Below are 23,182 nucleotides of genomic sequence, written 5' to 3' on the forward strand. Positions count from 1 at the left end.
AATACACAATCGACTTTCATGCCTTTCTCAATGTGTATAGTGGACAGTTAACTTTGGCTCCTTATAAGAAGAGTTGCATCCTAAATTCTTACACATCGAAGACTCTGACCACACATATTAACACACCTTGTTGTAGCAGTCCTGGAAGAAGATTATTTGCACATTATTTAAAATTTTCCAGCTTTAGAGCTTTGGGTTTGTAAAATATCAAGAAAGGCAAGCTGCCAACTGTCCAGTGATATTTGGCTTTCTTTCTACACAGCAATGCCTGCAAGCCTATCAGTTTGCCATATGACATTTTCCCAATGATACAACCTGTTCTGGGCAGTGAGAAACCAAATTATTTGAAGGTACCTGCTTCTTCCATCTCCCTTCTCCCCCCTCCCCCCCCCCCCAAAAAAAATCGCAAAAAATGAAAGAGCTAAAGACCACAAAACCAAAAAAAATCTTTTCTATTGATCAAAAATAATGTTATTTACCATGAATGCAAGGAAATCCAATTATCTGAAAAGATTGATTGTTTAATAACAAGAAAAAGGGTCAACATTTAAAAATAATCACATGTATAGTTTCACATGTCTTGTTCTAGGAGTTTAAATAGGTGAACTATGCAATACATGTCACTGTCAGATTCAAGTGCATTTACAAATTTCATGGCCCCCCAGCCTTCGGCTTTCAACTTCACTGTTATTCACCCCATCCTCTCTGGTTCCCCATCATTTCTGTCTGATCCTACGGGCTGCCAGATTCCACCGAAGCCAAGAAGGGTGTAACAGGTGGGCTACGGGGTTGGCTTCTCCATCTCCGTCTCTTCCTGTTCTGTATGGTGTGACACTGCAGAAACCCAGAACTGATCTTCTAGGGTCACCGAGACTACATGGTTAAAAGTCTTCAAGAGAGAGCTGAGCATGACTGAGAGTGCCTGATTTAGAGGTCTTCTCTGGTCCATTCCCCATTTGTCTCAGTGGCACAGCTGGAGCTGGGATCCAGCTACCCCCAACCAGAGCCAGGGGCGGATTCCCTCCCCAGTGAATGAGACTGGTGGGAAGGTGAAGATTGGGTCCTCAGTATCAGCATCGAAAAATGCCACCCACCCCCCCTCAATGTCTAAAAACACCCGCATCCTCTTGGGAACCTGGTTCAGGGACAGGGGTGTGGGACGAGGGGCAGTGAGAGCGTGGCATCGACTTCCACATTGCTCCACAGCCCAGATCCCCTCCTCAGTGTTAGGGCCAGTCAATGTGTTCCTCCTCACAGACTGCCTGGCAATTCCCGCTGCCCAGAATTGCCCCTCAACCACCTCCACCTCCCAGTAGTGTCTTCCTGAGGTGAAGACCTCGCAGCCCAGTGCACAGGACCACGAGTCAAATCTCTCAGGATTGTCAGGCATGTTCTGCCGCGTGCCTGCCCGTCTCACATTTTTCCTGTCCTCAGACACGATGAGAAATGAATTTGCAGTGTCACGATCCACAGTCAGATTTTCTGTAGAGGGAGAGAAAAGCAGTGCACCAGGGCCAGGGCTTATCCCTGGGGGAGCATTTGATCAATTCAGAGACAGAATCAGCCTCAGCTGAAGGGTGAATCAGGAAGTCTCCCTCCTAGAGACAAAGTTAATTCATCCCCTGTGGATAGAGGTGGGTCAGTCACAAAAAGTAATGATCAGCTGGGCAAGGGCTGGGACCCAGAATCATTCCTCCCAGTTTCATTCCTGCACCCACCTGTCCTTGAAGAGGGACTTAGAGACCCGGAGGTTATAGTGGAGCCCCAGAAGAGTGTAGTCATGTTGTCTCCATCATGCATCTCATCTCCCCTCACAGTTTCTTGCCCCCATCTTAAAATCTCATTGTATTCCACCTCCCCCCTTCCAGGTTCTAGTGAACCCAGTCGCTCAGCGGTACTCTCACACCAAGAAAGCCACAACACAGAGGTGCTGGAAACTCAGTGAAGAAATAGCCTACATGGCACAAAGATTTATGATGGCCCAGATTTTGGTGCTAAAAAGCAAGTTCAGTTTCCCAGATGTCTGAGGCACAACAGAAAAGAATACCTAACAATGTGATAAAGGAGAGTAAGACAACATGCATACAAAATGTCAAGAGTTTCATGGTGGGAAAAGGAAACAGAATGGGTACACGCATGGGTGACTAGTGCCACCTTAGCCAGGGGGGCATGTGCCCCCCAGCAATGAGTCAGCAACCAAGGGGGGTCCCCCTGCCATGGCCAATCACAGGCTTCCCCCCGCCGCGGCTGATCGCAAGGTGGCCGATCACTGCTGCCCCTTCCAGGAGCACCACAGTGAGCATGGCTGGTCAGGGGATGCACCAGCACTCTCAGGGAGTGCACATGCACCCCCATGCACCCCCTACATGTCACCACTGGGTACACATTTGGAGAGATGCAATAAATGACAGACCGAAAGCGAAAGACAACAGCTGGGAGGCAAATGTACGGGGTGGGGAGAAATTCTTTTTTTTTTAGGCATCTAAGTGGCATGGGGTTTTGATCAACTATGTAGCATTTTGGCACTTACATTTCTCAGCAATGAGCAGCTATAATGACACATATATAGCTGAGACATATGGAGTCGGCTACACCATAGCCTCATATATATGTTATGCCATGTGTGTACACCACTTGTGGACACACTGTGGAGTCCAAAGTCCTAAAAATGATCAACCCCAAACTCACTTGTTAGTTGGCCCAAACCTCACAAACAGCAGATATTACACCAGTGGTTCTTAGCTTGTTTCAGCTCAAGGCACCTCCCATTAGACTTAAAGTATTCCTCAGAAAATGCCAGTTCTGAGCTTTCCCTCATTTTTTGACTACAGAAAAATAATAGAACAATTCTTCTGTTGCAAAGAACTTGCAAAAAAGCACAAGTTCGAATATTTTTACACTATAGATTCTTTTTTGAAATCACCCCAGAGCACATGTAATAGGCACCCAAATAAGAGAGAGATTCTTGTAGAACTTCTGGGAAAGGACATTGTCAAAAGCCTTTTTAAAGCTAAATAGATGCTGTCAACTTGTTCAGAGAGGCACTCCTTTGGTGCTCCTGCTTATGTTCTCCCTCTCCTCCTCCTTCCTAAGCATTCTTCAACAAGAAATTCCACAGACCACACTCTCCCCGTGTCCTTCTTTCAGGCCATGGCCTTCAGCCTATGGCCTCAGCCTGGTCAACACAGCCACTCTTCCAGGTCTACTGTTCCACACCAACCACCCAGACAGGGCAAGGTTTGTCTGAAACCTCTAGCAGATCCTAACCCTCTGCCCACTCCCTGTCACCCAAATGCCCAGTCAGGGTCAGCTGACCTTTCATTTCCCCCATATAAACCGCTGCATAGGAACAGGAAATATCTGGACAACAGGATTTTACTTGATCTCTTCTGCTGTTCCCTCTGGTCTGTGCTCTGACTCCGCTCTCTCCCTGATCTCCTTGCTTCTCAACTTGGTTTCCTCTCTGACCCCACTCTCTGCCTGATCTCCTTGCTTTCTGACTCAGTCCTAGATCCCACTCTCAGACTGACCTCCTGGCTTGTCCCCAGATTCTGTTCACCCCTCCTGACCCTCACTGGCACTTCAATCTCTGAGTGGCCCCAGACTTGGTTGCCCACACCCCAGCAAGACACTTTTCTGGCTCTCCATCCCTCCATGTAGCTCTGATTCTGCCCCATGTTTGGGTTTACATAGTTGATGAGCTATCTGCAGGGTATTTCAGTGAAATAACTGTGTGACCTTCCTCCTTCTGAGCAGCAGCTGGTGTTTGGCCACATGGGATCACAGGAAAGCTTCTGAAAATACTGCTGAGCAGCCAAGCCATTAACTAGACCCCTTCTGAGTGTTTTTCTACTTCTCCCTCCCAGATTCTCCAGATCCTTCAACCACTTTACTATCATTCTATGGCCCCCCAGTGAGACGGAAACACACTACTCCCCAAAATAAATAATCTGGCCAAAGAGCTCATAAGTCTTTTCACCTTAGTAAAGACATATTCATGACCCAAACTCTTAGTCTGTCTTAGAGTTTGAACATATAAGAAAAGTAAAGCGGAAATCTCAGGAAAAAGAGAGCTTTTGATGTTGATTCAGTCGGATCTTTCATTACCTGGGTGGATTGCACTTTTTCTCCATTCTGAAAGCAAACAGAAAAGCAGGGATGAAAACATTTCCTAGCAAATGCAATAGTAAGGGGACTTTTAAATGAAAAACAGCGCTAAACTGAATTTAGGCAAGACCAGAGTAATGCTGTACAGAAATGGGGCAATGTGTTGAAGTACTAACTGGGTGCATCTATACATGCACAGTAACATAGGCTACTGCACAGTAATAAAAAATTACTGAGCAATATGGGCATGTGTCTATATGTGTGCACCCGTGCTGTGCAGTAACAATGCCAACTTATGCCAACCTGGGCGTAAATTTGCTACCTGCTTGATGCAGGTAGCAAAATTATGCCCGAGCAGTTACTGCACAGTAAGGTGTCTACATGTCTAATCCTGTTTGTATAGACTGACTTGGGAATAACTTTAGTCCCAAATTGGTCCACACACAGTGTTACTGTGCTGTAATGCATGCATGTGTAGACGCTGGCATAAAAACCACTTTCCTGGTCATCTAAGTGTCCAGTTTTCATCATCTATATGTACGCATTCATCTACACATGCAGGCTTATGTGACCAGGAATAGAGGAACAAAATTGCCATGTAGATGAGTAGGACTGAACACTTATGAATAAAAAGGGAACAAAATGCCACCCTCATCCCAGTGAGAATTAAACTCAAAGTGCTGATGCCTTCTGATCAGCTAGAACCACAAGCAGAGGTTTTGCTCAGAGGGGGAAGAGCTAAATTCTCCATGAAGCCTCCTAGAAGTTATGTGCAGTGTGTTCTGATAGCACACTGATGGGCAGCAAGATAACAGTAAGAGGTAGAGATTTAAGAGCATAGAAAATACAACATTACAAAAAGAGAAAAACTCACCAATTTCTCGCTGAAGCTCATCTGAGTAACATGCAAACAAAAAGAAAAACATATAGGTAGCGGCATGGACACACATAACACTTAGAATGGTTTAAATGTGCTTTAAACCTGAAGATACAGGGTACATATACACAAATGTGGAGGCTGCTACAATGTGCTGCACTTACAGCACATCGGAGAAGACTTAATTAATCGAATCTGCTGAAGCATGGCAATTACCATGCTCCAGCCATTCTCTGTCTCATGTATCAGCATCCCCATGCTTCAAAATGATGGTGGGAGTGCTATTTTGAAGCACAGGGATGCTGATATGCAAAACACTCTAGGCGCTTTAATTAAAGTGGCTCTTGTAGCCACTCTAATTAAAACACCTCTCCCACATCCCACTGGAGCATGTGTATAGATGACCATATATGCCTGTTAATCCAGTTTGGTACCTCCTTGAATGGTTCAAAAGTGTACCTGGAAAATCAAGTACTGTTTGAATCAGTTCATTTTGAACTAGTTCAGTGTTATGTGGGCACAACAAAATATTCAATGGGCGCAGGCCTCATCAGTCCTCCAGGTATCCCACACTTCCTCACTCTGCATTTCCCCCTTCCTCCCTGACTGATGCCACTGACCACTCTGATAACACAGCCAGAACTCTATTGCTCTCCCTTTTCCTGGTTGTTGGACTCTATTAATGTGCTTCCTTGCATTGCTTGTTAAGTAAAAGCTATCTATCTAACTACCAGGTGGGCCTAATTGTCCCAGGGCTTGACTCGCATCAAAACAGGCTTAACAGTCATTTATACACATCACCCTTCCTACTTGCATTTTTGCTTCTCAGCCGGTGACCAGCAAGAGTATACTTCCTGGCCAGTACATCTCCAAAATGACCCAAAATAATCCTATGGATTCATATGGCCATATCCCAGGAAAACACGTCAGTACATTTTATGCTACATACTTCAAAGGGATTTAAAGTAAGACAGTGAAGGTATGTGTCTGTAGGATCCCAAGACAAAATGCTTTGTCCCAGATGCATCATCCATTTACAGTCTCAGTATACACATAATTATCATACGGAAATTTATGCTGATATTTTGTGGCCCTTTAATAGAAATAAAAATAGCTATAAAAATAGCAGAATTAAGCACAGTTAACTTCATAAAAGAGGCCCAATTAGAAAAATACTTACAGATTTTCTGGAGATGTGTTCCTAAAATATTTATGTAAATAGAAAAAAATAGAAGTTAGTTTGGAACATTTTAATTTTTATGCTGACTCAAAGGACTATTTTTATTATGAATATTCCTAGCAAGGTAAATGATAAGCATTTCATTCATGTTTGGCTAACCATGTGAGTTCATTACAGTTAAGTGACAAAAGACATTGTGTTGCCATTAGCAAAGGATGTGAAGGATACCAAGAAGGGTTTCTACAAGTATGTCAGAAACAAAAGGAAAATCAGGGAAAGTGTGGGTCTCCTACTGAATGGGGGAGGGAACCTAGTGATGCAGAAAAGGTTTAAGTACTCAGTGCCTTTTTTACCTCAGTCTTTACAGGCAGGAGTAGCTCCCAGACTACTGTACCTGGCAGCATAGTTTGGGGAGAAGGTGAGCTGCCAACAGTGACAAAAGAACAGGTTAGGGACTATTTAGAAAAGCTAGATGTGTACAAGTCCATAGGCCCAGACACGATGCATCCAAGAGTGCTGAGGAATTTGGCCAATGCAATTGCAGAGTTGCTGGCCATTATTTTTGAAAACTCATGGCAATTGGGAAAAGTCCTGGGTGACTGAAAAAGGGCAAATATATTGCCCATATTTAAGAAAGGGAAGAAGGAGGTTCTAGGGAACTACAGATTAGTTAGCCTCACCTCAGTCCCTGGAAAAAATCATGGAGCAGGTCCTCAAGCAATTCATTTCTAAGCACTTAGAGGAGGAGAAGGTGATTAGGGACAGTCAGCATGACTTTGCCAAGGGCAAGTCATGCCTGACCAACTTGCTTGCCTTCTATAATGAGATGACTAGCTCTGTGGAAGTAGGCAGACCAGTGGATGTGACGACATATCTTGACTTTAGCAAGGCTTTTGATATGGTCTCCTGCAATATTCTCACAAGCAATGAGCCAAGGAAGTACAGGTTGGATAAATGGACTTTTTGCTGGGAACCTTTGACCCCAGCTGACTTCCTGCCCCTGGGGCAGGGGGCTGGACTCATTGATCTTCCGGGGTCCCTTCCAGCCCTAATGTCTATGAAACTTCTATGAGACTGTAAGGTGGATAGAAAGCTGGCTGGTTCATCAGACTCAAAGGGTAGTAATCAATGGCTCAAAGTCTAAGTGGCAACTGGTATCAAGTGGAGTGCCCCAGGGGTCAGTCCTGTGGCTGGTTTTGTTTAATATCTTCATCAATAATCTGGAAGATGGGAATGAAGTGCACCCTCAGCAAGTTTGCAGATGACACTGAGCTGGGTGAAGCAGTAGATATGCCAGAGGGTAGGGCTAGGATTCAGAGCGACCTCAACAAATTGGAGGACTGGACTAAAAGAAATCTCATGAAGTTCAGTAAGGAGAAGTGCGAAGTCCTGCACTTAGGACAGAAAAGTCCTATGCTCCAATACAGGCTGGGGACTGACTGGCTGGGCAGCAGCTCTGCAGAAAAAGACCTGGGGGTTACAGTGAACAATAAGTTGAATATGAGCCAAAGGTGTGTCCTTGTGGTGAAGATGGCTAAACATAGCAGGCTGGACTGCATTAGTAAGAGTGTTGCCAGCAAAACAAGGGAAGTGATCACTTCCCCCAATTCAGCACTGCTGAGGCCACATCTGGCATTTTTACACATGCTCTTAGAAGCATGGGGGGGATGCTTTAATTAATGAGCTGCACTAATTAAGAGCTCCCGAGTGTCACATGTATCAGCATTCTCGCACTGAAAAATGGTAGTGGTGTGTTTTGAACTAAAGCTTAGTTAACAAGTTTTAGTTCAAAATGCCCCACTGTCATTTTTCAGCACAGGGACGCTGATAGACATGATGCTAGAGTCTGCTGGAGCACATTAATTTCTGCGTTCCACCAGACTCAACTGAGTCTGCTCTGATGTGCTGGATTTCCAGTGCGTCAGAGCAGGCTCCTTGCATGTGTATAGGAGCCCATCATGTCCCGCTTTGGGCCCTCCACTACAGAATGGATATGAACAAATTGGGGAGAGTCCATCAGAGGGCAACAAAAATGGTTAGAGGGATGGGGAACATGACTTACGAGGAGACACTGGGCTTGTTCAGTCTAGAGAAGAAAAGATTGAGGAAGGATTTAATAGCAACATTCAACTACCTGAAAGGTAGTTATAAAGAGAATGGAGCTAAACTATTGTCAGTGGTGACAGATGGCAGAACAAGGAGCAATGGCCTCAAGTTGCAGTAAGGGAAATTTAGGTTAAAAATTCGGCCTGTGTGAAGCGGCTAGTATTCGTTTCAGATTCAGCCAATTCGGGGGACAGTGATTCGATTCAGCAATTAGAATCACTGTCCTGAAGCAATTCGGCCAAATCTGATTTTGAGATTTGGCCAAATCTCCAAATCGGCCTCACCACCCCCCCTCCAATGGCTGCCCCGTCCACTCTCCCAGCTCCTGGCTCTTAAAAAATAAATAAATAAAAGCCCCCACTCACTGGCTTCTGCCAGGCTGGGGGTGGGGATCTCCACTGCTTCCCACTGCCCCACACTGCATGTGGGGCTCTGCCACAAGCCCCCAGAAGCCCTGAGCAACTGGTGAGTCAGGGCTTTTTTTTTTAAGGGTTGGGAGCTGAGGTGGGCAGGGAAGTGATGGGGGTGGCTGGGAGAGTGGGCGGGGTTAGGGGGGGCAGCAGGGATCACCCCCTACCCAACCTGGCAGTAGCCAGTGAGTGGAGGCTTTTTTTTTAAAAGAGTTGGGAGCTGGGGCCGGGTAGGGCAGCTGTGGAGGGGAGGGGCACTGGGAGAGAAGGCGAGCTGGGGGAGCAGGATGGGGCAGCCCCCCATGGTCCCCTCCCCGCTCCTCCAGCTCCCCCTTCCCTGCCCCCTACTTACCCTGCAGCAAGCAGGGACTGCCCAAATCACTGAAGCTCTCAGAATGTTTTCCAAATCAATTTGGAGAGCTTGGAATTGATTTGGACCTTTGAATTGTTCTCTTGATTTGATTCAGATTTAGAGATTCAGCCTCCAAATCAGGCCAAATCCCCTCTGAATCAAATCAGCACCTGAAGCTTTGCACAGCCCTATTAGATATCAGGAAAAATCTCTCACTAGGAGGGTGGTGAAGCACTGGAACAGGTTACCCAGAGAGGTTATAGAATCTCCATCCTTAGAGGTTTTTAAGCCCCAGGTAGACAAAGTCTTGGCTGGGACAATATAGTTGGGCTGGACTAGATGACCTCTTAAGGTCCCTTCCAACCCTAATTTTCTATTATTCTAAATCTCCCTATTTTCAAGGATTTACAATTCTCATTGTTGAATTCTCAATAGAATTAGAACCCAATCATCTTCCATTAAGTCTCCTATATAATCACTAGTTCTGCTGGAAGAGTTTTGGCATGCAAAATGTGTAACTTGAAGTTATAAAATTACCAACATTACTTCTTAAATGATAAGACTTATGATCTCACATTCATTGCAATCAGTGGCAAGGGACATTAGGGGTTCAAGATCAGACACTTACAGTTTTTTCCCATAAAACAAATCCCTCTGTTTAAAAAAATAAAAATTGTAAGCAGCCCCTTTCAGAAGGAGACAAATGCAAGCAAAATGAAAAAGGAAGGTATGACAGGGGGCAAGCTCGGGGCCAGGTCTCATGCTGGCCCACCCATCTGTCTCTATGGGGCAGTGCACCCTGCCTCTCCTGCCACGACTTTGCTGTTCCCATAAATGGGTGGTAAATGCAGAAGACTGTCCATTACATGGCCTGATGCCAAAGGGCACTATCTGTGGTTCCAAACCTCCCCTACACCGCAGCACATGCCTCACAGATGGCATCCATGGTGACATTGTGCTCCCAGCCTACAGCTGGGCCAAGCTTAGCACTCACTGTCAGGCCTCTTTCATAGGCACATTCACAGTGCCCTCCTCTCACTGAGGCCTATAGCAATCCACCTGCTCTCACAGGGTCTCTTTCTTGCATCAAGAACTTGTTCCACCCTGTTCCCTCTTGAAGCAGCTCCCAAAGGCCATAGACTTTATCCGTATCATGCCTTGGGTAGCAGACATACAGTCTCTTTGGCCTCTCCTGTGACCCTCACCTGGGTAGTGGCCAGCCAAGTTCCTGGGCCAAGCTTGCCCTGGCCCCTCCTGGGGCAGCTTTACATAATCATACAAAAACATACACTGGTCCCTCGGCCCCACTTTCTGGGCTCCCAGGTCTCTGTCCTCCATCACTGGGGCTCTACACTTCCCTCAACTAGCTCTCTCAGGCGTTGGCCCATGTGCTACCCTACAGGCTGTCCCACGGCCCTTCTCTGCACACCCCCTTGGGCTGCCCTTAAGGCTGACCCTCAGCCCTGCTCAACCCTCTTCTGGGCCCTCACTACCACCCCGTCTCTGGGGTTACATAACTATCCCTTCCTTTGGGACTTTGGGGTTTCCCTCCCCGGTGGAGGTTCAGGTGGTCACAGCTCTGCCTGGCCCCGCCTGGGTCTTACACCATCTTTGGGCTCAGGTGGCCATAGCCATGCCTGGCCCCTTGTACCCACACTGTTGTGGGGGCTAAGGCTTAAGGCATCCCAACCCACCTATCACTGTGGTGGTAACTGGCCGGGCATTTCCTGCATCACCAGGAGCCCCACCAGGCCACCCATCCCTGGCAGGGTGCAGATTTAGGTCATGCCCAGGACCAGGAGTCTCCAAACCGTCCCCATAAGCTCCTATCCTTACCTCCAAGATGTATTATACAGCCTTTCAGCCAGGCAATGTTTCTGCCTGGTTGCCCGCAGCAAACTACTATGTTTATATAGACAGCCAGCGTTTTAACATGAGTGCCGCAGTTAAGCCCGTGCTGGCTGCTTGACTCAGCCCTTAAAGTGGCAGGCACTGCAAGTGCACTGCCACAGAAGGGGAAAACAGAGCAATACCTGTATCTTGTCTTAAAAATAAAACAGCAAAAATATGAACTATGATTAAGAGGGGTATTATTATTACTACTACTGTTATTATTGTTGTTGCTGTTTCCCTTGGTTACACAATTAAAAGATCAGCTTCTTTACAGGTGAAATTCACCAATGGCACAAGGAGTTGTCAACAGACACTATATTACTGAAGAAATCTGATAGGTTCATATTACTAACTGAAACAAGGGAAGGTGTCATTCTCTCTTTCTCTTACATATTATATGTCTACATTTCATTAGTTTATCGGTACTAGATTAAAGTCAATACAGTAAGGCTCTGGTGCAAGACAATTTATACACAAAAGTTTTATTTATTGCTTTTACATTTTTTCATATCAAGACTCAATGTGAAAGTTTCATTCTCAACTCATTTTTTACTCAATTTTAAAAATCCTATAAATAAAATGAAACACATTAAAGGACTCTCCCACTGAACAAAAATATTATTGGTTGAAGGAAAGATAATGACACTTACCAATCTCTTCATTAAGTTTCCCTAAACAAATTGAAATGAGTAGTGATTAGTATTAGGAAGTGCAATTTTTTATTATGGTTAAAGGAGTGAATTCTCATGGATGAACGGCACCTGTGTTTTGAGGAGATGCATAGGAGGCACACAAAAGTTTTTACATAATTAACACAACTTGATAGTTTCATGCCCTTAATACAAAGATAAGAAGTTTCAGGTTTTAGTTAATGTAAAGAACAAATAATTCCCCACCAAATAAAGCAAAGCACACAAGCATCTTTGTGAGGATTCAACATCTGTGCAAGAGATTTACTATTCATCTGAGAGAAAGAGACACTCAACCAACTTAGTGTCCACCCCAGTAAAGGAACTAATATCTGCACACATAGATTGGGAGTAGAAATAGATCCATTTAACAGTCACACCTGCCCATTCTTGTAAAAACTAGGGTGAACTAACTTCAAATGTGCTCTTGTTTCTTTCTTGTGGTGGTGTGACATTACAATAATTTACAGAGGTTTCACTCTCTTCTACTGGGATAGAAGTAGATATGCGTAACAGTTAAATACAAGGCAAGCTGCCAAGAGCAGTGGCAAAATGTAGGGGGTGCACCTGCCCCCCCGAGAGTGCCAGTGCACCCCCTGTCAGCCAGCGCTCCTCGCTTAGGTGATGGGCAGGGGGGGCAGGTGGGAGCACTAATGCCCCTCCTGCAAGCCAGGGAGTGGGGGTGCCAGGAGAAGCACCACTGGCGCTTCCAGGAGCTCCGCTGGCACTTCTGGGTTGGCATGATCAGCTGCAGGGGAACCCCCACCCCGGTCACTGACTGGCCTCTGGGGGGGCGGGGGGCACATGCCCCCCCTGACTCAGGAGGCACTAGTCGCCTATGTGAAGGAGTTTGTGATAGCAACCAGATTCCTTGTCTAGGTCCCTGAAGGGTTTGTACTCTACCTACTAACACATGAAAAAGCTAGACCCAGTGCATCTTCACTGCTAATGTCACCCATGCCAGCTGAACAAAATTAACACAGGTCTGTTAACACATGCAACAATGACATCTTCATCTTGCTGTGTGAGCTTGCCCTTAGGATCGAATTCCTTACCTGGGCTGTTTTTGCAGCAGAACACCACCATGGTTCCCCATGCTTAGACTGATGAAAAATCCCATTTTTACCCTTTTTTGATTTAGTAGATGAGACAGCTCTTGTCAAATAAAATATTTCCCTCCCCTTGATATTTACCTCTCATTCTGAAGAGACAAACTGCCAGGGCCAAGAAACCAAACAAAACCACAAGGCTTCCACACAGCGCCACCATCCAGGGATTCACCCTGGGGAAAAAGGGATCTGAAAAGCAAAATGGCACAGACTCACATTCATTTGCAATAATGAGAAATATTAAATGAGTTTATTCCATAGATATATGTAAAATGTCCTCAGCAGGATTAGTCTGAAAGGAGGGTGTCAGTAGGACCCCCTCAGCACTGGACAAATCTCCAGAAATTGATTTTAAAAATGACTTCAACCAACAGACTTTTGACATGGATTTATCAATGAGTAAACAGGTCGGGTTTGATTCAGTGCTCTTTGTGTCGTGACTATGTTCTCTGCCTCTATAATGAGACTAGTGTCAGTTGACTTACACCAGGAAACAATTTGCCTCTCAGTGCTCAGCAGCATTTAGAAAAGCCAGGGAAAGTATCGTATTATTTTGAAAATCCAATTTTTCTCCCAAATATTTAAATTCAGCCAAATATTTATGCAGAAATTTGCCTATTTATAATTTTTAAATGTTTGCATCAGGGTGGGGTTCAAGACTGTCTGAAACTTCCTCCATGCTCAGTATGTCCATTGATTTATTTACATTGATGCTCTCCTCTCTTCTATCATTCAGTCTTGTCTAACTATCCCAGCTACTTAGTTGGTTCAATGAAAAATAGCACTGAAAGAAATCCTTGCCTTTCACATCATTTATGGACCATCACAGCTACAGCATCATTCTTACACTACCATTCAATCATTCTGAAATGTATTCACCGGCAGGCCACAAAAATCAAGTTGCATCAGTTTAACCACATTTATTCACAAACTGCCAGGTCCTGTTTCACCTACTAAACGTGTAAATAAAGATTACCTGCCATTTAGTTGTATAACTCTCTTTCTGCTCTTCTATTTATCTCGATTTAGAATTTTCAGCAAAGGCCTAAGTGCATTATCCAACATCTGCAACATCCGTGGCCACCGAGTGTACATTTTAGAGGAATCTAAAATGGCTGCAAAAGCCACCTACATCTCAGAGCAGTTCTGCTGTGCCCCTATGAGTGTCTAGCAGCTGACTGGGCCTGAGTACCCTGAAGAAAATTAGTTATGCCAAAACTATGAGTAGCAAGATTTAGCAGCTGCTGCTGCTATACTGCTTTACAGCCAATCTTCACCTGGCTCACATATAAGGGTCCCTGTGGGCCGCAAGCAGCAGGTAGGAGAAGTGTGAGCCCAATGTGAACCAGGCAGCTGATGAAGAGCCAAGACAGAACTAGGCTAGGCAGAAATGTCGTAAGGACCAGGGTGTGAGAGAGGAGACTGGAGACTAGAGGGGAGTAAAGGGGACTTGAGAAGGACCTAAAGATTAGTGAAGGACAACTCAGGTAGGTAGCCTGGCACAGGGAACATGGTGAGGAGATTAGGAGGGAGGCTTCATGATGGCTGAGTGACTGGGCACTGGATAAGGGAGCAGGGTGGGACTGGTTTGGGAAAACTAAGTAGAGGGATGACCGGTCACTTGCTGCTAAGGAGGAGCCCCAGCCCTAGTCACAGGTAGGACCCAGTCCTGGTGACAGGCCCAGCCACACCACACCTTCAGGGAGCTAGCTACATCAAGTTTTATTGACTCACACCATTATCCACCACCTTGCAACATGTTGCAGTTCAAATCGGAGGTGTTCATTACACCAACTTAGCCCGGGGTATTGAAGAAAGTGGAAGGAGAGCTCTCAGAGCCCTTGTCAACAATATTGATAAAGTAATGTGAGATGGGTAATGTCCCAGACAACTGGAAAAGCATCAACACAGTGCAGCCATGATCGCTCATGCCCTTGAAGGTCTGGTGAGGCAGGTATACATGTGACTGGGCCTGTTGCCACAGCTGAGCATGGAGCTGGAGCCTGGTGCTGAGGTTCCCTCTGAGCAGCATGTTGCTGACAGATGGCCAATGGCACAAAGTGCAGGAGCACGTCCTTGTCTGTGGAGGTGCCTAGGAACTTTGCAATCCAAAATGGAGGTATTTCAAGCATTTCTTGTCTGCTGGAGCATGGCCAATCTGGATTGGAATTTAGATACCGAAATTCAAACTGAGTCTGATGTAATGCCTATATAACTAGTGTAAGTCTAGCCCTTAATCTGCATTTCATACAACAAATGATGAACTGGTGGGTTAAGTGAACAGTCCATCAGCGTTTCGTTGAGTGGAATTCTGTTTCCTTTTTCATGTCTAAGTGGCAGCTTTCTAAATACTTATCTGGCTGGTTGTGGCCCCCCTTTACACATTGGTTGCATAAACCTGCACAAGCAGACTGCACATATGCAATGTCAGCACAGGAGTTCAGGAAAAATAATGCAGAGAGGAGGACTTGCCAATATTTTAGCTTCAAAAGCTAAATGCTTACAGTATGAGCCTAGAAACCCAGGGACCTGGATTTTAGGCCCCTGTTGCCCACAGAGGGCACATTTTGACAAGTGTGCACATGTGGTTTGAGATGTCTCAAAGCAATGAGGCACTGCAAACTGCACGCATACAGGTGCATATGAACAAGTTCTCCCCACTGCTAATTAGCAGTGCAGCAGGTTTTTTTGATGCTGGGATCCAGTGTGCACCACCAGAAAGGGAACCTGGCCAGCCAGAGGCATGTTCTGGCTGCAGGCCAGGCTCCAAGCAGCTGGCTCAGCACCACTGCTGCCCCAAGACGCCCCCAGAGCTCCAGGTAAGGCTACTGGGGCCAACATGTGCAGGAGCATGCCCAAGGACAAATAGCAGCGGCACAAGTATGTGCCGCTGCTATTTGTCTCATGTGAAACACATGCCCCTGCACATATGCGCTTGTTGGAATGGACCCAGAAGGTTCAAACCTGCATCTCCCTCACTTTCCAATACTGTGCTCCAGTTTCTACACCATAGGTTAGGTGTTATGCAGGCCCTCTGATGCTCCCCTTGGAGAGCTGAGCCATAGCCACTTGCAATTCCTTCCTTTTTCATGTCCCCGTGACAAGGTATTTCGCAGAATTCACAGATTCATTGGATCAGGAAGGGCCACACCATGAGCGCTTCTGCTTTGGCCTCAAACTTGCAACCTCTGGGCTGCCAATTTGTACCTTAGCATCTGCGCCACCCCAGCCTCCCACCACTTCCAATTAGTAGTCATTGAATAAAATGGGTAGAGGGCAGTGCAAGGAATGAAGCTCCAGGATAGGGCCCCCTGCTTCCTTTCCCCTGCCCCAGGTCTAATGTGTTTCTGGCTATCTACATTCTGGTACCATAGGAGCTGTTCTGTATCCACAAGGGACATGCCTATATAGCCCCTTACATATCTAGCCAGTACATGACCTACAAAACAAGCCCAATCTATACGTACCTACCTAAGTGCCCACATCGGCTGGGAAAGAGTTGCTACCTGTGCATGAGTGTTTTTTGGAAGTTATGTGGGTAAAAACTGTTATTTAGATGCACAAAGGGAAATAGATTTTCATTCTTTGTTCTGTTCATTAAGATAGAGCTTTAGAAAATTCAGAGTTATTTTTACATGGAATTTCAAATTCTGAAAGTCACAATGAAAGTAATCAAAATGGATGAACACTAGCCCCCAGGAATAACAGCCTCCCATCCTCCCTTCTTGCTTACAAAAACATATACATGAATGCTGGCTTTATTTTGTTGTGCTTTGCTTTCCTCTGCATTTCGCCTTGTTTCTGGATGGTAACTGACCTGATATATAAACTGCTGATTCCTTCGTTTGATTGATGAAGTTGTTCCTGATGCAACAAGACAAGTTCTGGTTTGAATGATGTTTTATAATGATTGAATTTTCTGTTTCAAACAGGCCATCCCCCTTTTGGGATTTTGTTTCAGAAAGTGATGGTAACTGTTGCCCACTGGCATGTCTCCACAGGACTTCAGGCACTGGGTACCACCCAGCTGATCGACAAACAACTCTGATCCCTCCATCCTGATAATCTTCAACAGAAATAAGAGGAGCAGAACCTAAACCTAGAGGAAAAGTAGGTATATTTCTGTAAAATCCATGATCAACTTTCATAGAATCCCATGGACTCGCAGCAGTGTGGGGTGGGAGTGGGGCCAGACAAGGAGTGGCCAGGGTGGGGGAGCGAGACTGGACTCAGACTGGGGGGGATGTAGAGCAGGTCCAGACCCAGAGCAGTGAGGAGTGGGGTAGGGCCAGACCTGTAGTGGTGAGGAGGGGGGGCAGAGAGGGGGAATAGGGACTGTACAATGCTATTAATACTTTGCTGTCTCTATTGGAAATACATGGACTCATATGTCCTATTAGGATTGAATGACACATTCACAGCTGCATCACACTGTGTCCCCTTATTCAACCTGGGAAATCAACGAGTACATCAAAGTTCATCGTCTCATGAGCCATTTCAAAGGTTCAAGCTAACAGCTTACTTCAACATTATTTTGTTCCCTTCTTCCAAGAGCATTACCTGGCTCTTTGTATTATTGATCATACCATTTAAATCAATGAAGTATCCCATATTTCCATTCTTTCAAAAAACTTATTTTAGTAAAAACATTATAACTATATTAGCAAATTCTCTGTCAAGAATGATGGGGATGGGTGAGCAGGGACAGAGCCCTGTGTCCGGCCCCCCGCCTGCATCTGGGCCCACTATCCCCCATCCTGCTGCTCCATGTCCAGCCCCGCTCCCCGCCCCCACCTTCTGCCACTCTGGGTCTGACACTGGCCCCACTTCACCCCCAATCCCACCACTCTGTGTGTTCTTGTACAAGGAACTATCCATTCCCCTAACCATAGGAATACAATGTACAGTTCTGGTCATTAGTTCAAGAAAGATGAATGCCAAGAAGAGATGCCACAAAGATGATTAGAGGAGTGCCAATAAAATAATTAGGGGAATGGAAAGTTCCTTGTACAAGAACACACTAGAATATTTTGGCTCATTTAGTTTTGCAAAATGAAGGCCAACAGTGATAGGTTTGCTCTCTGTAAGTACAGCAGGCAGGAAAACACAAGGAACAAAAAAGAACGAAATAAGCTAAACAGTAATGTTGATACAAGAAAAAATTGATATAATCTAATCACAAATAAATATGGGCTACAAATGAAAATAAATTTCATAAGCAAAACACCAACCAAGAGCAGCCTTCCTTTTGGAATAGTGGGGGCAAAACAACCACATTTACAACAACGTTCAATGAACTAATGATAAGAATTTTATGATGTTTTCCCTGAAAAAGCAGGGGACGTGACTCAAAGTCCTAGGAAATCCCATCTAGTCCTTTGTTTATAAATAAATCTCTCTGACTCCATGTACAGCAGGGGTGGGCAAAATGCAGCCTGGGGGCCAGATGCAGCCTGCCAGGCCATTCTATCTGGCCTGCGGGGCCCCCCAAAAATGTAGAAAATTAATATTAATCTGCCCTGGGCTGCCTGTCATTCAGCCCTCAATGGCTTTCCAAAACTCAGTAAACGGCCCTCTGCCCAAAATAATTGCCCGCCCCTGATGTACAGTGTCAAAGCAGTACAAGATAAATGCCCAGCCTCATTTAACAGTTTTCCCCTGAATGTTACCTGGATTGTACCAAGCAAACCATAACATTTGACTTTTACCCAAGCTTAAAACAACGAGGGTAACAATCAGAAGCCTATATGACTTACATAATTCCATCTAAGTTACATATCTTAGAAATTAAGGTATGCATTTAACACACATGTTAAACATCAAGATGTTGTTTCCTTTCTAACTAAAGAACCCTTCTGAGGCCACTGGGGATTACTTTTGGGCAAGGAAGTCCCTTGGCCATTCTGAGAATGTACGTGCTAATATTTGGAAAAATCAGAAAGATATTTTCTGAAGTGTGATTATAGTCGCTGACTAATATTTAGATAGTGTGTGTTACTGTAAAATAATTCAAATACAAGTTACAGAAAACTGACATAATTAGGAAAGAAAAAAAGTCTGTATATCATACAAAGATAATACAGACACAAGTCACTGACCTGCTACCTCCAGGTCCAATTTAGTTTCTGCATAAGAAGTATCACCTCGAATAAAACAGTGGTATTCCCCTTCATCTGAGCGTGTGATGTTGAGGATTCTCAAGGGAACATTTCCATTTACCATGTCATCTTTCAGAAGAGCCGTCCTTCTCTGATATTCTAGAATCTGGTTAGTATATTGATCTTTCCCATTGCGATACAGGTGCACGTAGTTATCAAACGCAGATCGGAACCATCTCACTTCCATGTTCTGAGCGTTCATATTAGGGGACAGGTGACAAGGTAACACAATTTCCTGCCCTACAACGGCGGTAACTGGCTGATCAGGTCCAACAGCTGTAAACTGGGCTGTGAAATATGTCAAAACAGAGCTAATATAAATACAGAGAGAAAGTATACATTTCCAAAAAGTCATCATGAGACAGATGTTAAGCTAGGAAAATTTCTATCTAAACTGACAAATTTATGGGGGATTGGAAACAAAAAGTGTCAGGCACACTTAACAACTCTACCTGTAATCTTTGATTCTACTTGTAAACTTGATAATTCTACCTGTAATCTTAACTGTAGGCATAGTTAATAACTTTATCTTTAATTTTGATTATTCATCCCTGCTTGGGATGGAATTTCCAACGGGAAAGAGGTATTTTTATCTGGTTTGCTTTGTTTTATTTTATTTTATTTTATTTTAATTATTCCTTCTCTTCAACTAATTTTTTGAGAAGACACTGGGTAAAAATGATATGTTTTATATAGACTATGATAATGAGGGACTATGATCAAATGAACAAACAGATATGGCTGACTGGGGAACACACTTCTTTTTTATATTCATCTGTTTTAGAACTTGTGGTTGCTTTTGTTCAATTTTCTATGAAATACTAGAACCAGTCAATTTCTAAATAAAACAACTTACTTTCTGAGTAGCAGCAAAAAACATATTAAAGCAATGGGCTTCCTACCTGATTTTGCCTGATGAATTTTCAAAGTGAAACAGAAAATGATTAAAACATGAAGCAAGCTGGTTGGTCTGGAGATATGGCATAATAAGAAAGTCATCTTCTTCATTGTACTTTGAATCTGAAAGCCCAAAGGGAGAGGAAAAACCTCAGTCTGATGAGCACAAATCAATGATTCCATACATTGTATGGATGAAGATGGCTAGAAGACAGCAGATAGTACATGTAATACAAAAGGATGTACACAGTAAACAGAGTAAGTTGTGAAGCAAAAGCAGCCACTGAAACCTCAGCCCTCCTTTGCTAAAAATTATGTGGTGAATAAAAAAATACTGTAGACCTTCCACATTTTACTATTGTTGTGTTGTGGCTTTAATGGTCTAGGGAATATGCAAGAAGCAAGTTTTTAGGGGATAATATCTTCTACTGGATCAATTGCAACTAAGTGGTGCACTCAGTTGCAAGCATCTCTATCACCTTTTGAGATGGGAATTGATTTCAATCATACAGCAAAAAAAAGGAGGGGAAAGGATTATAGAATAAGTATCAAATTCTGCTTTTTCCATTGCATTCCCAGTGATTTATAGGGTAAATCAAGGCATAATATACAGATGTATTGTATTAAAAAAGGAAGGGGTTTTGAACAACCATGATCTTATAGCAAGGAAAAGAGACCTTGAAAACATTGTTTTATTTTAAAAAGCATTTATTTTGATGTCAAAAATTAAAATTATATTTTTCTGACTCTTTCTTTGATTCATCCTCTTTTAGCTCTTCAAACTCCTGCTAGCAATAAATAAAGGATTAATGAGTTTTCCTTTTTCTCTTTCCTTTCCTTTTCCCACTTTGTAACTTCAACTCTCGTGAAATCACTAGATTCCTAAACCATATCCAGCATTGGACAGTTAAAGGAGTAAAGGGAAAAAAAAAATTCTGCGATTTTTGTACAAAATAGTAAAAGTTTTTTAAGTTTGCAATGCAGGAAAAAGAAAGGAGGAAAAAGGGAGCAAACCAACCAACTGGGCATCGTCAGTTTTTTGCACCTAAAGTCTAGAACCAAAAAAATAGGAGAAAGTAGAGAAACACAATTTCAATACTTACTCCAAAATGCCTCCCAATTTCCCTTTCTTGGGGCTGGAAATGATATCTAGGTATCTGTCTGCTTATTCCATTCTTTGAATAAATAGGTGGAAAATAATTTAGTATTTCCTGGTTTTCAGTCATTTACATTTGGTGAGCTCCCACATTCTGGAAGGGCACACAACAGTGATGATGAAGTGGAAATGCCAGCATAGTTGGAGATTTCAAAAATAAGCTAGCCTGTCCTTCTGCATAACTCCAGTCAGAGAATCTCACAGAGGAATCCATCTATTACACACCCACCATTTGCATGTGAACCATAGCGTAATTTTTACAAAGAGAAATTCTTTATTTAAAGACTACAGATGATAACAAATCCAGCATATTCCAGGCAAATTGTTCCATCTGATAATTTCCCTATATGAAAACTTCACATTTTCTGAATTTCCAGGATGGTGTCTTTAATGGATTTTATTTTTCCTCCATTTTGGACAGGGAAGAGGCATCCCTGATCAAAAAGCTCTTCCCCAGTTTTTTCTCTTATTTTGGATTATTTTACTTAACTGACTTCCTTAAGTCTCTGCTGTGAATCATATTTTCCTGGCTTAAATCATTCCTGTAGCATTTTTCTAAACCCTTGCAAAACCCAGTAAATCCACTCAATTACTGCTCTTACATAGTTTTCTCATGACCGTGCCATGATTCTCCCCGTTGTTGTTGTTGCCATAGCAAAACAGATGAATGAAGCTGAGTGACCTATACAGGATGTGGAGGTGTAGAAATACCAAGTCCCTGAGATGGATCTTAACTTTTCCGCAAGGAAGGGGCAGCCCTGTAACACTGTTGGCCCTGTGCCCACGCCTTACGTAGACTGTACTTGCTCCAGTATCTGCTTTGTGGCAGATGATACGAGAAACGAACTAACCAAAATCAGAGCAGGTCCACATTCAGTAGGATATAGATTCATAGATTCATAGATGTTAGGGTTGGAAGGGACCTCAACAGATCATCGAGTCTGACCCCCTGCATAGGCAGGAAAGAGTGCTGGGTCTAGGTGACCCCAGCTAGATGCCTATCTAACCTCCTCTTGAAGACCCCCAGGGTAGGGGAGAGCACCACCTCCCTTGGGAGCCCTTGGGATATATATATGCTTCCTTTGCTGTGGATATTTTCTTAAATGTATTTTATTGCACATGTAATAAATTATTTACATAGAGAATAAAAGAAAGTATTACAGGATTATTTAGTCTTTGTATAAATAATTGATCTATCAAAAAAGCAGTGTCTATTAGAATTCAGTTACATAAAAGGCAGTCAAGCAGTAAAAGCTCACTTACCCACATGTTCCTTTGGGGAAGTTGTATGATCTTGAGGGTGTTCCAGCCCATCAAATCTTATAGTCAGCTTTGCCAAGTCAGTTGTTTTGTCAGGTTACGTGTTTGAAATATAAACTTTCCATCGATCGCCTTACACAGCTAATTTTGGCTATAAAATGGCCTCAGGATTTGATCATAGACTTTCCTTAAGGCTTTTAAAGAATTATCAAACTAATAAAGGTGTTTTTTTTCTTGCTGAGCTGGAAAGTGAAAGCAACAGCAAGAGGAAATATGAAGCAATTTTCAAAGAAAAGAGAATCATGTCAGAAGAGAAGTGTTTTCTCTTAAAGGAACAGCATTTGTGATGAGCCAGAAAAGTCAGACGGCAGTAGGGTGACCACCTTTTCAAAATGGTAAGGTGGGACACATGCCTGCCTCTCCCGCTGCCCCACACCCCACTCGTGCAAGCTGGAACACTGCCAGACTGCAAGGGGAAACCCAGCATTTCCTGTGGTTTTCCACGGCAAATGGAAAACCCAGACCCCTGCATGATACTGTGAATCCAAGAAAAAATGCTTTCCCAGAGTTTTGCAACCCGGGACTGGGATTTAAGGTTCCCATTTTGGGATTATCCTGCCAAATTAGAGATGGGTGGCCACCCTAGATGACAGCCTGAAATGATCAGGTATCCCAGCTTACTTGAATTTAGTAGTGATTTTGAAGAGGCTTTTCTTCTTGCCTTTTTTCCAAACTGCTGAGAACAGCACACATAACATTAATAGTGATTCATGTCTAATCCTCTTCAGAATAAAAGTTCCCTAATAGATTACTGGAAACAGTAGTAACTATGCATTGCTGAACTGTAGTTAGGCATTTCTTTATGGCTATGTCACCTGAAGATAGGAATCTAGATAGTTTGTGTTGAGGAGTTTCGCAGCATGTCTACACGTGGTATCTGAAGTACACAAGATACCCAGAAGGCAGAGAAAATTATTCCATGCTAATG

The 23,182-nt window shown here is 43.8% G+C and overlaps 1 protein-coding gene across 2 annotated transcripts; it reads right to left on the bottom strand.

Annotated features, from left to right (window-relative positions):
• Nucleotides 1-500: 500 nt before the first annotated feature.
• Nucleotides 501-22,974, bottom strand: LOC102570841 (butyrophilin subfamily 1 member A1). Of its 2 annotated transcripts, XM_014594579.3 has the most exons (11): nt 22,876-22,974; nt 22,198-22,436; nt 19,784-19,901; nt 18,822-19,169; nt 16,541-16,822; nt 12,808-12,912; nt 11,576-11,596; nt 6,165-6,185; nt 4,982-5,002; nt 4,108-4,134; nt 501-1,482 (listed from the first exon to the last, which is right to left on the bottom strand). In XM_014594579.3, exons 2-11 carry the CDS (start codon nt 22,246-22,248, stop codon nt 962-964), a joined length of 1,515 nt encoding a protein of 504 aa, XP_014450065.2. In that variant the 5' UTR covers nt 22,249-22,436; nt 22,876-22,974; the 3' UTR covers nt 501-961. The 2 variants fall into 2 exon arrangements, with proteins under 2 accessions (XP_014450065.2, XP_059571050.1); XM_059715067.1 differs by lacking the exon at nt 22,876-22,974 and having other exon boundaries at nt 22,198-22,726.
• Between the last annotated feature and the right edge of the window lie 208 nt (nt 22,975-23,182).

Source organism: Alligator mississippiensis, chromosome 11 (genome assembly GCF_030867095.1).
Source record: "Alligator mississippiensis isolate rAllMis1 chromosome 11, rAllMis1, whole genome shotgun sequence".
In the NCBI taxonomy this organism is placed as follows: Eukaryota; Metazoa; Chordata; order Crocodylia; family Alligatoridae; genus Alligator; species Alligator mississippiensis.